The 14,565-nt window shown below is 43.2% G+C and overlaps 1 protein-coding gene across 6 annotated transcripts in view; it reads left to right on the top strand.

Moving 5' to 3' along the window:
- Nucleotides 1-14,565, top strand: part of PASD1 (PAS domain containing repressor 1) — an 81,025-nt gene that overhangs the window by 25,965 nt on the left and 40,495 nt on the right. For 2 of the 6 annotated variants that reach the window (XM_058196580.1, XM_058196581.1), the window contains exons 2-6: nucleotides 5,835-5,924; nucleotides 9,270-9,326; nucleotides 10,518-10,672; nucleotides 10,974-11,065; nucleotides 14,436-14,525. In XM_058196580.1, the coding sequence (XP_058052563.1) occupies nucleotides 9,295-9,326; nucleotides 10,518-10,672; nucleotides 10,974-11,065; nucleotides 14,436-14,525 (369 nt within the window). In that variant the 5' untranslated portion in view covers nucleotides 5,835-5,924; nucleotides 9,270-9,294. Of the gene's footprint in view, nucleotides 1-5,659; nucleotides 5,728-5,834; nucleotides 5,925-7,285; nucleotides 8,749-9,269; nucleotides 9,327-10,517; nucleotides 10,673-10,973; nucleotides 11,066-14,435; nucleotides 14,526-14,565 lie in introns of those variants that run through there. The other 4 variants (XM_058196578.1, XM_058196579.1, XM_058196582.1 and 1 more) reach the window with 3 other exon arrangements.

Raw genomic sequence — 14,565 nt, forward strand, 5'->3', positions numbered from 1 at the left:
CAAAATCTCCATTCCCTCCCCACTCCAGGGGGAAAGATATTGCAAAATCTCCATTCCCACCCCACTCCTGGGGAAGGATATTGCAAAATCTCCATTCCCACCCCATTCCAGTGGAAGGATATTGCAAAATCCTCATTCCCACCCCACTCCAGGGGAAGGATACTATAAAATCCTCATTCCCACCCCATTCCAGTGGAAGGATATTGCAAAATCCTCATTCCCACCCCACTCCAGGGGAAGGATACTATAAAATCCTCATTCCCACCCCACTCCTGGGGGAAGAATACTGCAAAATCTCCATTCCCACCCCACTCCAGTGGAAGGTTACTACAAAATCCCCATTCCCTCCCCACTCCTGGGGGAAGGATACTGCAAAATTTCCATTCCCACCCCACTCCAGGGAAGGTTACTACAAAATCCCCATTCCCTCCCCACTCCTGGGGGGGGGAAGGATACTGCAAAATCTCCATTCCCTCCCCACTCCAGGGGAAGGATACTACAAAATCTCCATTCCTACCCCACTCCAGGGGAAGGATACTACAAAATCTCCATTCCCACCCCACTCCAGGGGAAGGATATTGCAAAATCTCCATTCCCACTCCACTCCAGGGGAAGGTCACTACAAAATCCCCATTCCCTCCCCTCTCCAGGGGAAGGATACTGCAAAATCCCCATTCCCTCCCCTCTCCAGGGGAAGGATATTGCAAAATCCCCATTCCGTCCCCACTCCTGGGGGAAGGATACTGCAAAATCCCCATTCCCTCCCTACTCCTGGGGACAGCCAGAGGTGGCCTCTGCCGGTTCTCCGAACTGCTCAAAACTTCCGCTACCGGTTCTCCCGAACCTGTCAGAACCTGCTGGATTTCACCCCTGGCTTGAACCCTCCAAGCGGTCGTTGTGATGTTGACAGTGAGTAAAGTTGACCTCAGATCCTAACAGATCCTGTCATCGCCTGGGCGAGAACTCCAAAGGAGTTTGCCAAGTTCTTCTTCTTGACTTTCCAGTCTTACCTTCAGAGCCTCAAGCTTTCCTTCTTCTTTACTAGCCGATTTTACAACCTCGTCCAACCTTGCTGAGCTTCTACGAGTCAATCGGGGCCACCTCAGGTCATGTGACTCTAATTTGGGAAACAGTTTGCTGGCTCGCGCTCAGCGCTGTCTTTGAAGCCAACCAAATGCTAGGAGAGCTTTGATATACAGGTGTGGTTGCAAATCTGATTGATTTGTGAGCATTTGGGACGTTTCGGTTGCTAACGTCGGAAGCTGAGAAATCCTGATTTATATAGGTGTCTTATTTTTATTTTATTTTATTTTATTTGCATTTATATCCCGCCCTTCTCCGAAGACTCAGGGCGGCTTACACTATGTCAAGCAATAGTCTTCATCCTATTTGTATATTTATATACAAAGTCAGCTTATTGCCCCCAACAATCTGGGTCATCATTTTACCTACCTTATAAAGGATGGAAGGCTGAGTCAACCTTGGGCCTGGTGGGACTTGAACTTGCAGTAATTGCAAGCAGCTGCTGTTAATAACAGACTGCATTAGTCTGTTGAGCCACCAGAGGCCCAGAAACCCTTATAAAGGTTTCTCCAGTTTCTGATCTGGGCACACGGACACCGATCAGCTACCCATCTTCGGAAGGATCGTTATTAGTCACCTGCTTTGGTTACCTATTTTGACTGACAACTTCCTTGCACGCAAGTGTGATATTGATCAGATATAGGGGAACATGACTTTACCTGCCGTCCAGGAATTTGGTATCTCTTGACGCACAAAATGCAAGTGTAATAGATGAGTTTGGCATTCGTGGCAGAGGATAATCTGGGGTTCACTGAGGGAAAAAAAATCGGTGTATACTCAGCTGTCTTTTGTGTGTAAGGTAGGACTAGAACTCACCGTCGCCTGGTGATTGGCCCAAAGTCACCCAGCCGGCTTTCATGCCTAAAATGGGACTAGAACTCACCGTCGCCTGGTGATTGGCCCAAAGTCACCCAGCCAGCTTTCATGCCTAAAATGGGACTAGAACTCACCGTCGCCTGGTGATTGGCCCAAAGTCATCCAGCCGGCTTTCATGCCTAAAATGGGACTAGAATTCACCGTTGCCTGGTGATTGGCCCAAAGTCATCCAGCTGGCTTTCATGGCTAAGGCAGAACTAGAACTCACAGTGTCCTGGTGATTGGCCCAAAATCACCCAGCCGGCTTTCATGCCTAAAATGGGACTAGAACTCACCGTCGCCTGGTGATTGGCCCAAAGTCACCCAGCCAGCTTTCATGCCTAAAATGGGACTAGAACTCACCGTCGCCTGGTGATTGGCCCAAAGTCATCCAGCCGGCTTTCATGCCTAAAATGGGACTAGAATTCACCGTTGCCTGGTGATTGGCCCAAAGTCACCCAGCCAGCTTTCATGCCTAAAATGGGACTAGAACTCACCGTCGCCTGGTGATTGGCCCAAAGTCATCCAGCCGGCTTTCATGCCTAAAATGGGACTAGAATTCACCGTTGCCTGGTGATTGGCCCAAAGTCATCCAGCCGGCTTTCATGGCTAAGGCAGAACTAGAACTCACAGTGTCCTGGTGATTGGCCCAAAGTCACCCAGCCGGCTTTCATGCCTAAAATGGGATTAGAATTCACCGTTGCCTGGTGATTGGCCCAAAGTCATCCAGCTGGCTTTCATGGCTAAGGCAGAACTAGAACTCACAGTGTCCTGGTGATTGGCCCAAAGTCACCCAGCCGGCTTTCATGCCTAAAATGGGACTAGAACTCATAGTCGCCTGGTGATTGACCCAAAGACATCCAGCCAGCTTTCATGCCTAAAATGGGACTAGAACTCACCGTCGCCTGGTGATTGGCCCAAAGTCATCCAGCTGGCTTTTATGGCTAAGGCAGAACTAGAACTCACAGTGTCCTGGTGATTGGCCCAAAATCACCCAGTTGGCTTTCACTCTTAAAGTGGGACTAGAACTTAGTCTTCTGCTATTTGGCTCAAATATACCCAGGCAGCTTTCATGTCTAAGGCTGGACTAGAACTCTCTGTCTCCTGGTATCTAACAGCAATATTCATACAAAAGTATAAATGGCATACTTTTATAAATAATAATACTTTTTGTTGGAATACCAGCAAGTATGTTCAGTTGGCACAGTGACATGCTGGGACAATCTATTCCCTATATTTCAAACTTAAATCTCCAGGATTATGTTGGTACCGAGTTTTGCCCATTTCCCATCTATCAGGCTAGTTCTGGAAGTTATTATTACTGTCATTGGTAGCCATAAATCACTCAACTATTTTTCCCTTTCTGAGCTCTGCCTTGTTTTGTGTCAGCAACAACTTGAGGCTGGATAAATAAATCTTTGGCCACACCCAGGCAGGGCAACCCATATTTTGATACCTGCCTTGCTCAATTAGTCTGGCATTATTTTCCCTTAATGGATTGCCAGGGCATTACAGAAGGGATGGATGGATGGATGGATGGATGGATGGATGGATGGATGGATGGATGGATGGATGGATGGATGGATGATGTGCAATCAAATTGGCTTTGAAAACTGACCTAAGACTTTCGGATGCCCTGGAGAGAGAGAAAGAGAGAAAGAGAGAGAAAGAGGGGGGTGGGGAGAGAGAAAGAAAGGGGGGGAAGAAAGAGAGAGAGAAGGAAAGACAGAAAGAGAGAAGGAGGGAAAGAGGGAAAGAGAGAGAAAGAAAAAGAGGGGAAGAGAGAAAAAGAGAGGGGGGAAGGAGGGAGGGATAGGAGGGAAAGAGAGAGAGAGAGGGAGAGAAAGAGAGGGGGGAAAGACAGAGAGAGAGAAGGAAAGACAGAAAGAGAGAGGGAGGGAAAGAGAGAGAGAAAGACAAAGAGAGAGGGGGAAGAGAGAGAAAGACAGAGGGGGGAAGAGAGAGACAGAAAGACAAAGAGGGGAAAGAGAGAGAGAAAGAGAGAGAGAGAGTGTGTGTTCTAGTCCTACCTTAGGCAGGTAAGCTGGCTGGATGACTTTGGGCCAATCACCAGGAGATGGTGAGTTCTAGTCCCACTTTGGTAGGGAAGCTGGCTGGGTGGCTTTGGATGAATCAACAGGAGATGGTGAGTTCTAGTCCTACTTTCATAAAAGATGGTTGAGTGGCTTTGGGCCAATCACCAGGAGACGGTGAGTTCTAGTCCCTCATAGCCATGAAAGCCAGCTGGGTGACTTTGGGCTAATCACCAGGAGAATTGTTAATATCTCCCTATTAATCTAAAATATTAGAAAAATAAGAGAGAGGAAAAAAAACATTAGCCGGAGCTGAGGTGTGGCTGCCCAACAAGTTCTTCCTAACACAGAGGGCTTATTTTCTCCTCCTTCCTGTGTCAAACCCACAAGTGGCTAGAGTGGCATGCCTTCGGGGTGTGACAATACAGATGGCCTTGTTCTTCCCATACCTGGCCAATGACTTTGCACGGAGACAAGAGATGCATTACGCTCCCATTATTGTTGTGTTTTAACACGAGTGCATAATTGCCTCTTGGTTTTTTCAAACAACAAATTAAATCGTAACCGCTTAGAATAATGCAATTTGCCTTCAGTTGTGTAGAATAATAAGTTCTACACAATAATAGTTTTTAGCCTTGTCATTATGTACATAAAGAGCCAAACTGGTAAGGCGTAGTCGGGATTTTACATGCCACTATCAAACAATTGTTGGCCAGTACAATTTGAACAAACCCCAAATCAATCAGAGAAGGATATATTCCAAGTTTTGTATAAAATTCTACATCATGTTAATAACATTAAACCTCATTTATTTTCTTGCTAACCTTCTATAAGAGCCAGCTTGGTCAGTTGATTAAGGTACCAGGCTAGAAAACGGGAGACTGTGAATTCTAGTCCTGCCTTAGGCATGAAAGCTGGCTGGGTGACTTTGGGCCAACCATCAGGAGACGGTGAGTTCTAGTTCCGCCCTAGACATGAAAACAAGCTGAAGGGGGGGACTTTGGATCAATCACCAGGAGATGGAGAGTTTTAGTCCTGTTTTAGGGACAAAAGCCAGCTATGTGACTTTGGGCTAACCACTAGGAGACGGTGAGTTCTAGTCCCACGTTAGGCATGAAAACCAGCTGGGGGACTTTGGGCCAATCACTAGGAGATGGTAAATTCTAGTTCCGCCTTAGACATGAAAGCCAGGCTGAGTGATATTGGGCGAATCAGCAGGAGACTGGGAGTTGTAGTCCTACCTTAGCTCTGAAAGCCAGCTGGGTGATTTTAGGTCAGTCAGTCTCTCTCTCTCTCTCTCTCTCTCTCTCTCTCTCTCTCTCTCTCTCTCTCTCAGCCCAACCCACCTCTCAGGGTTGTTGTTTTGTGGAAAATACCAGGAGAAAGATATGTTGGATATGTTCGCCACCTGGAGTCGTTTGTAAAAACAATAAAGGTGGGATTAAATAACTAAACAAAAGTAAAGAAATAAAATATAAACCGTTTTTGCTCAACCTGGGCACCTTAAAAAAGGTGTGTGCTCCGACTCCCAGAATTCCCCAGCAAGCGTTCATACCTTTGTACTGACCATGACTGCAATTGTAATGATGATAAACAGATCGATAATCCACTCATAAAATATATTTCGACCTTTTTTATTTAATACGCTTCTTCTATTCTTGTAAATCGGTGTATTTCTCAACTTCAAGATGAGCAGACTTCATGAGCAGATGGGGAATTCTGGGAGTTGAAGTCCACCCGTTTTAAAGTGGCCAAGGTGTGTATAAACACGGCAGGAGATGGAGATTGGTGACTGAGCTGAATATGTTAAAAAAAAAAGAGACTAAAAAATTTGACAGTTTTCTGAAACTTCTTGTTTTTTAGGATCATTTCTTTCTTTATTTTCATGGTGGCAATAAAATATCGTTACCATCCCCGGCCAACCTGGACTAATGAATCTGCAGGATAAAACAGGTAATTTCCAATAATTTGATTTTTACTCCCTTTTGGTGGTGCTGAGTAACCGTCCTTATTCAGTTTGCTCATTTAGCTACAGAGGGAAATCTATCAAAGTGGATGCTAAGAGTTGACCCTGATTTTATAGTATATATATATATATATATATATATATATATATATGTATGTATGTATGTATGTATGTATGTATGTATGTATGTATGTATGTATACAAAGTATATCTTTGTCTTTGGTTATTCGGGTTTTCTCCCGCGTAAAATTGGAAGCGTCTTGGCGACGTTTCGACGAAGTCTCATTCGTCATCTTCAGGCTTCAGCTTCGTGCTTCTGGGAGCAATGTGTGATTGCAGCTGTTTCTTCCTTTTTAACTGCTAGTGGGGGTTTGAACTGATTGGGTGGGAGCTTGGCTGTGCTCTGATTGGCTGGGGGTGTGTCCTGTTTGGGTGGGGGCTTGGTTGTGCTCAGATTAGTCTGAGTTGCAGGGGGATTTGAGCTGGTGAGCTGCATTGCTGTTGTTTGGCTTCGTGTTCGTGGTCGTGCTACATCTTCATAGTGGGTGTCAGTCTGCTGCATGTATGGATTGGAGGGGTTTGAAATGGCTAATGTTGCAGCTGCGGTCTGGCTTCTGGTCCTTGGTCGTGCTTCCTGATCAGTGTGGGTTTGGGTCTGCTTTCTGGGTGGATGTGCGGTGGTGACATCCTGTGTGGACCTCGTGAGTGTGGGTCTGGTGTCATTCCTCGTGTTAGGGACTAATTTGTCAACAAAATACTCGTTTCCAATTTTACGCGGGAGAAAACCCGAATAACCAAAGACCTACATACAAACACCGCGAAAACCTCAGAAAACACACACACACACACACACACACATATATATGTGTGTGTGTGTGTGTGTGTGTGTGTGTGTATATGTATATGTATATGTATATGTATGTATGTAGGTCTTTGGTTATATATATATAATGATATATTTATATATTTATATAACCAAATATATTTATAATATATTTGGTTATATATATAATGAATTAATCAGTCAGTCAATCTGTAGGAACGTACAGCAAGCCCATGGACCCTAAATTCGCATAATACTTTAAGCCATTTAAAATACAGATAGTTCTCGAGTTACAACAGTTCATTTAGTGACTGTTGGAAGTTACGATGTCACAGGGGAAAAAAAGAGACTTACAACTGTTTTTCACACATACAACTGTATGACTCCCCACAGTCATATGATCAAAATTTGGATGTTTGGCAAATGATTCATATTTATGACGATTGTCCCGGGATCGTGTGACTCCCCTTTGGCAAGCAAAGTCAGTGGGGAAGCTGGAGGCAGATCCCAACGGTGTTACTAATGTCACAGCTGCAGTGATTCGCTTAACAACGATGGCAAGAAAGGTTGTTAAATGGAGCAAAGCTTCCTTAAAAACTGTCTCGCTTAGCAACATAAATTTTGGGCTCCATTGTTGATTGTAAGTCAAGGATTTTGAACCTGTATGGACTGAGCTGCTTTAATATGTGTTGTGGATGCAAAATATTGGTTGCTTGTTGGATGAAAACAAGCAAATTTAGGAGAAAAACATGGAATAATATGAAGATAGTTTACTAAAAAGCAGAGACATCACCCTGCCAACAAAAGTGCGTATAGTCAAAGCTCTGGTTTTCCCAGTTGCAATGGATGGTTGTGAAAGTTGGACCATAAAGAAGGCTGAGCGCCAAAGAATGGAGGCCTTTGAACTCTGGTGCTGGAGAAGACTCCTGCGAGTCCCTTGGACTGCAAGGCGATCCAACTGGTCAGTCCTAGAGGAGATCAACCCTGACTGCTCTTTAGAAGGCCAGATCCTGAAGAGGAAACTCAGATACTTTGGCCACCTAATGAGAAGGAAGGACTCCCTGGAGAAGAGCCCAATGCTGGGAACGATTGAGGGCAAAAGAAGAAGGGGATGACAGAGAACGAGGTGGCTGGATGGAGTCACTGAAGCAGTTGGTGTGAGCTTTAATGGACTCCAGAAGATGGTAGAGGACAGGAAGGCCTGGAGGAACATCATCCATGGGGTCGCAATGGGTCAGACATCACTGCGAACTAACAACAATAAAATATGAAGTCCTGTTGTAAGCAATTTGCTGGCTGGGAGTCTAACCAGGTTTGTCTGCAAGCAACGTTTGGCTGCAATTTTGCTAGTTTTTCTCATTCGAAAATTCCCTGCTGGGAAGATATCTGGCTTGCCACTTATACATGAAGGTGATTAAAGAAGGCAACGTGGGTGTAACACACCACGCATGAGACTTCTCTTACGTATTGGAGGTAGTAGTTGCCGTGCAGTCAAAAATATTTGGCTGCACCCATGTACCCATGTAAAAATGCCTTTGGGGCACCGGGTGTGGTCCTAGACTCATCCGCAGAAATGCTATTGAGGGCCTGGTTTCTGATTGATGGAGGATGAGGTTCCAAGAGACATTTTGTGCCTTCATCTGGTAGCGTTTTCTCCTTATTCCCCCAACTTTGTTGATAGTTGACATAGGAATCTTAGTCCACTTTCTTCCTAAGAACGTAGACCTAGATTTTGCTTGGATCATCTGTTGTGGCTTGTTGGTTAGATCTGTAGTGTGCTGCAGTGTCCTTAATCTGGATTGATAAGTCTCATGCCAATGAAACACTTGTTGTGAAATAATTTCTTCCTTAAATCTTCATTAGGTCTAAAGATCTTCAGAACTTCAGACGTCTTTAGATTTCTCAATTAGATCCATCCCTCTCCAAACTATATGCTTCAACACAGTCATCTCCAAGTAGACCAGATCAAGAAAGCCACGCTACAAGAAGTATTTTTATTGAACAGGGGAAAAAAGGGTTACCAAAAACTTATAATTTCTTACTAAGATTTAAAATGGAAGAAGAAAATATGGAGGAGACAATGATAAGTTGGGCTAGGAATTTTGGATACAGTATTGAATTAGACCATTGTTAGTACATGTTAATATATGGAACTGATTAAATGTATAAATTACTGTAAAATTCTTGAATCACTTGTTTAAGTACTGAAACACAAGCTGTTTAGCAAACGAACAGGACGCTTGTGAAATGCAGCACAAGTCCAAATTGAGACAGTATTCTGTACAGTAAAAGCAAGAATTAAGTAAACATTTTTATTGATTTAAGAGCCAAAAATCTCCTTAAAAAATATTATCTGGCTTATTTGTAGTGGAAAATTTTCAAATGCATGCTTTTGCGTGCCGGACTATTGGACTTCAGAAATTAAATACAGTTTTCAAAATGAAACAAACAAACACACAAAAAAAAGAAAAAGTAAAAGAAAAGTGACTCTTGTGTATTTTCATTGCAGAACTCTGTATTGTGTAAACGAACTGATGGACGAAGATGAGAAGGACAGGGCAAAGAGGTACAAGGGCTGGGGGAAACTGTTTGTGTCCCAAGGGAGTCAGAGCTAACTCCCTCTGAATATCTTGCAGTTGTTGTGTTGTTTCCGATAACAGCAACAGAACAAAATCACGAATGAAAGGCAAATGTATGTGTCCCGGATTATGTTACAGGATCCAATCTGAGAAGTGGTGGGATTCAAATAATTTAGCAACTGGTTCCTCGCCCTAATGACCGGCTGGGTGGGTGTGGCCATTGTGGGCATGGCCAGGGTGTGCTCCCTCTGGGAGCAAAAACGGGGGCTACACACACACACCCCGCCCGCCAGAGGTGGGTTTCAGCAGATTCTGACCAGTTCTGAAGAATCTGTAGTGGAAATTTTGAGTAGTTCGGTAGTAAAAGTTCTGACTTGCCCCACCCCCATCTATTCTCTGCCTCCCGAGTCCCGGCTGATTGGGAAGAAATGGGGATTTTACAGTAACCTTCTCCCTGAGTGGGGTGAGAATGGAGATTTTACAGTATCCTTCCCCTGCCACGCCCACCAAGCCACACCCACCAAGCCATGCTAGATGAGGTCAAGAACGTTGAGACGTAGTAGCCGTGGGGGATCAAAAATGTCGAGATAGTAGCCACGATGCTGAGATCAAAGCTCCACCTTCTTTCAATCTGTGGTGTACATAATGTCAGCGTTCCGGCGGATGCCCTAATTAAACCATGAATCTCGAGCCAAGCTTCAAAAGAAATCCAGTTATTTATTAGGAGCTTCATGTCCCCACGTTCCCAAGTGAAGCCAGCTCTGACCCTACATAATTTCCGCCCCAATATGACCCTGTTTCCCCCCTTCCCCCCACCCCCAAGGTGTGTCATTAATGACATTCACCAACGGAGCAATTTCGAGGGCTGTAGAGGTCACTCCCCTCGGCTGCTGTAAGTAACCCTGGGATACAGCCTTGAGAAGAGATAAGCGTGGAATGTGAACCTGTCTTTGACTGCTATGCGATTTCGCTGGTTTCCCATTCCCCCTGGCCTATGGCAACACGAGAGCAGCTTTGCGAGTTGACACATAAAACCAGGTGGAACCTTGGTTGCGTTTGTCCTGCACCAGCCCAACATTTTTGACCGTACCTTGCGAAGGACATCCTCGCCATAGTAGATTTGCCCGCGGAAGAGGAATGAAGTTTTCAAGGGCAACTTTGTGCTTTCCTTTGACCAGGGCGTCACGCAACAAATCCGAGAAGAAACGGAGAGATCAGTTCAATGTGCTCATTAAGGAACTGTGCACTATGCTTCAGGAGCACGGGCATCCCCTCAAGATGGACAAATCCACCATCTTACAAAGGACCATTGACTTTTTACAGAAGCAGAAAGGTAGGTGGACCACAAGGGAACACCTTGACCCCCTGCTCTTCTTATTATTGTGGTACGTTCAGTATTATATTTTTTAAAAAGCTGATCCTGAGCTTGGAAAGGTGAATGTTTGCCTTTCCCTCTTTGCTTTTCCCAAGTAAACAAAACCAAGCGCCCTCTAACCAGTGGTGGGATTCAAAGAATTTAATAACCGGTTCTCTGCCCTAATGACCAGCTGGTTGGGCGTGGCCATGGCGGGCGTGGCCAGGGGTGTGTGACAGGCAGCACTCGATTTGCTTTTCTCCTTTTTTTTTTCTTTTAGAAATCTCAGCCCAGACCGAAGCTTGTGAGATTAGACAAGACTGGAAACCTTCATTTCTTAGCAATGAAGAGTTCACTCAGTTGATGTTGGAGGTAAGATGCCATTCCATTGAGGACCTGTATACTGCATGAGTCAAAAAGAGGGCTGTGAAAATATTTACAGACCCCTCACATCCTGGACATAAACTGTTTCAACTCCTACCCTCAAAATGACGCTATAGAGCACTGCACACCAGAACAATTAGACACAAGGACAGTTTTTTCCTAAACTCCATCAATCTGCTAAACAAATAATTCCCTCAACATCGCCAAACTATTTACTAAATCTGCACTATTATTAATCTTCTCATCGTTCCCATCACCCAGCTCCTTCCGTTTATGACTGCATGACTGTAACCTTATTGCTGGTATCCTTATGATTTATATTATTTCCTAATATGATTCAATTGCTTATTTGTTCCCTATGACTATCATTAAGTGTTGGACCTTATGATTCTTGATGAATGTATCTTTTCTTTTTATGTATTTATGTATTTATGAGAGCATATGCATTAAAGACAAATTCCTTGTGTGTCCAATCACACTTGGCCAATAAAGAATTCTATTCTATTCTATTCTATTCTATTCTATTCTATTCTATTCTATTCTATTCTATTCTATTCTATTCTATTCCAGAGTTGTGGGTACTATAAGGTTGAGCAGGGGGTTGGACTAGAGGACCTCCAAGGCCCTTTCAGTCCTATGATTCTACAATTCTATGGGGTATACCTAATAAACAAGCTCCCTGCTTCTGATTCGTAAAATGTTCACCGATCATTGCCGAATCTTGCCTAAGACCAAGTATCTCGTGCCAACACCATTATATTTATGGTAGCTAGTTCCGGTTGCATTGCTCATCTATTCGGATGTAAATAAACCAGCATTGGTGGTCACTGCTGGGAGACTTGAAGAAGATAGTTCAGAAGACTATCTTCAGAGGATAGTTTCTGAAGAATCCATCTCTTATCCATGCCTTGAGGTTTGCACAACTACAAATGTCCACCTTTGTGCTGTGGGCGGGCTGAAAAAATTGATGAATTTTGCGCAACTAAATATTTAGTTGCACCAAATCATCTGTCACTACCTGACTCTGTGGTCTCTTCTCAAAATCCCAAAAGCTTTAACCAAAAACTGTCTACCATTGACCTCACCCCATTCCTAAGAGTTCTGCATAAGAGCACAAACGTGCCTACCGTTCCTGTCCTATTATTCCCTTTCATTATATCTAATTAATATAGTTATTACATACTTATGCTCATATATATGCTTATATATTATATAGTTGTTACATGTCAATGCTTATATATACTGTTATGACAAAATAAATAAATAATAAATTAATTTAGGACTTTGCTTACCTTAGTAGAATCTGCCATTTAGCTGGTTTTCCTTTGGTACCGTTCCTTAATGAAAATAAATATTCCACGCATAGAGACAGAAAAAATATTTTCTATACCCTGTTTGCTTCATCCTTTTTTCCCTGCCAGGAAGGAATTTCACTGCATTTTAAAGCAGGGGTCTGGCTGAGGAATTCTGGGAGTTGAAGTCCACAAGTCTTAAAAGTTTTCAAGGTTGGAGACCCCTGCTTCAAAGGAAGTTCGTGAACTATTTTCTGCATCTTTCCCATCACAGAAGTGGAGGGTGTGGCCTGGCCTAGAATTACTGCAGTTTTGAGTATTTCCTTCTCACAGAGGATCAGTGACTCACCTTCTTTAGAAAAATCTGTTTACTTCCCATTTGCCAATGTCTCTTCATGGACTTGCAATTTAATCCAAACAATCTGGGGAGGGGGGGAACCATCTTTATAGGTTTCACTTGCAGATGGTTGTTTCAAAAATATCTTGGCTTTGCAATCCTGCTGGCAATTTATTTTTCTTGTCCTTTTCAAGAGTCAATAGTTGCCCTTTCCGATTTAGGGACAAAATATACCAGGAAGCAGAAAGAAAGAAAGGGAAATTAGAAAAGAGAAAGGAAGCTTCTTGGCTTCCTGCTGCCTGGGAGATATAAATTTTACTCGGAAATCTCATCACCTTTGTAGTAGGCTGTGATCCAGATATGGATTAAGAAAAGAATAAAAGAAGCATACACTCAGAATGAGGAAACCAAATCTAAAAAACTAAAAACTAAAACTAAAAAAACCCTTAAAACTAAAACTAAAAAAACCCCAACACAATCCTAAATTGCATAAACAGAGGGAGATACTAATACCACTCTATAAAGCCTTAGTAAGACCACACCTAGAGTACTGCATCCAGTTTTGGTCACCACACTATAGAAAAGATGTGAAGACTCTAGAAAGAGTGCAGAGAAGAGCAACCAGGATGATGAGGGGACTGGAGGCTAAAACAATGTGACCAACAATATATGTTGGGTACTACAAATACTCTCAAGGAAACCTGCCTATCATCCATCCATCCATCCATCCTTCCATCCATCCATCCATCCATCCATCCATCCCTATCTATCTATCTATCTATCTATCTATCTATCTATCTATCTATCTATCTATCTATCTATCTATCTATCTATCTATCACACAGTATATGTAAGCATAAGCATGAAATAACTATACGATATATAAGCATATATATATATGTAATAACTATATTAATTGGATATAATGAAAGGAAACAATAGGACAGGAATGGTAGGCACGTTTGTGCTCTTATGCACGCCCCTTACGGACCTCTTAGGAATGGGGTGAGGTCAATAGTAGACAGTTTTTGGTTAAAGCTTTGGGGATTTTGGGAAGAGACCACAGAGTCAGGTAGTGTATTCCAAGCATTAACAACTCTGTTACTGAAGTCATATTTTCTGCAATCAAGATTGGAGCGGTTAACATTAAGCTTAAATCTATTGTGTGCTTGTGTATTGTTGCAATTGAAGCTGAAGTAGTCTGTCTGTCTGTCATATCTCTCTCTCTCTCTCTCTCTATCTATCTATCTATCTATCATCTCTTGCTTGCTTTCTATCTTTTGTCTCTCTGTCTCTCTGTATCTCTCATCTATCTGACTGTCCGTCTCATTGTCTCTTCTCTTCCCTCCCTCCCTCCCTCCCTCTCTCTTTGAGACAAATGGGGTTACTGTACCTTCCTCAAATCAAGTCAGTCAATTCTTTTGTCTCGTGGCCCAGAAAAACAACACAAACAACACACTCCCTTCTCTTGTGCTCTGTTGCTAAAAATACAATACCAACAAATAATTTGGCCCCCTTTTCTGAATCCCTCAAATCTGCTTCTTCATCTCCTGCTCAATAGTCAAGAGACTGATTTTAATACTTGATGCTGAGCTCTCCTGTCAGCCTTCTAACTTGAATAAAGTTTCATAAATTCCATTGAAAATTTAAACTTTGAAGTAAATAGCCGAGAGGCTGGGATGCATGCTGTTTGTTCCTATATTATGTCTTTTTTCTCTCCTCCTTCTAGGCATTAGATGGGTTTCTCATTGCACTAACCACTGATGGGATCATTATTTATGTATCTGATAGCGTCTCTTCGCTCCTTGGACATTTACCGGTGAGTTCTAACTGCACAATATCCAAACATCTCTTGGTTT

This window comes from Ahaetulla prasina, chromosome 11 (assembly GCF_028640845.1).
Source record: "Ahaetulla prasina isolate Xishuangbanna chromosome 11, ASM2864084v1, whole genome shotgun sequence".
Taxonomy (NCBI): domain Eukaryota; kingdom Metazoa; phylum Chordata; class Lepidosauria; order Squamata; family Colubridae; genus Ahaetulla; species Ahaetulla prasina.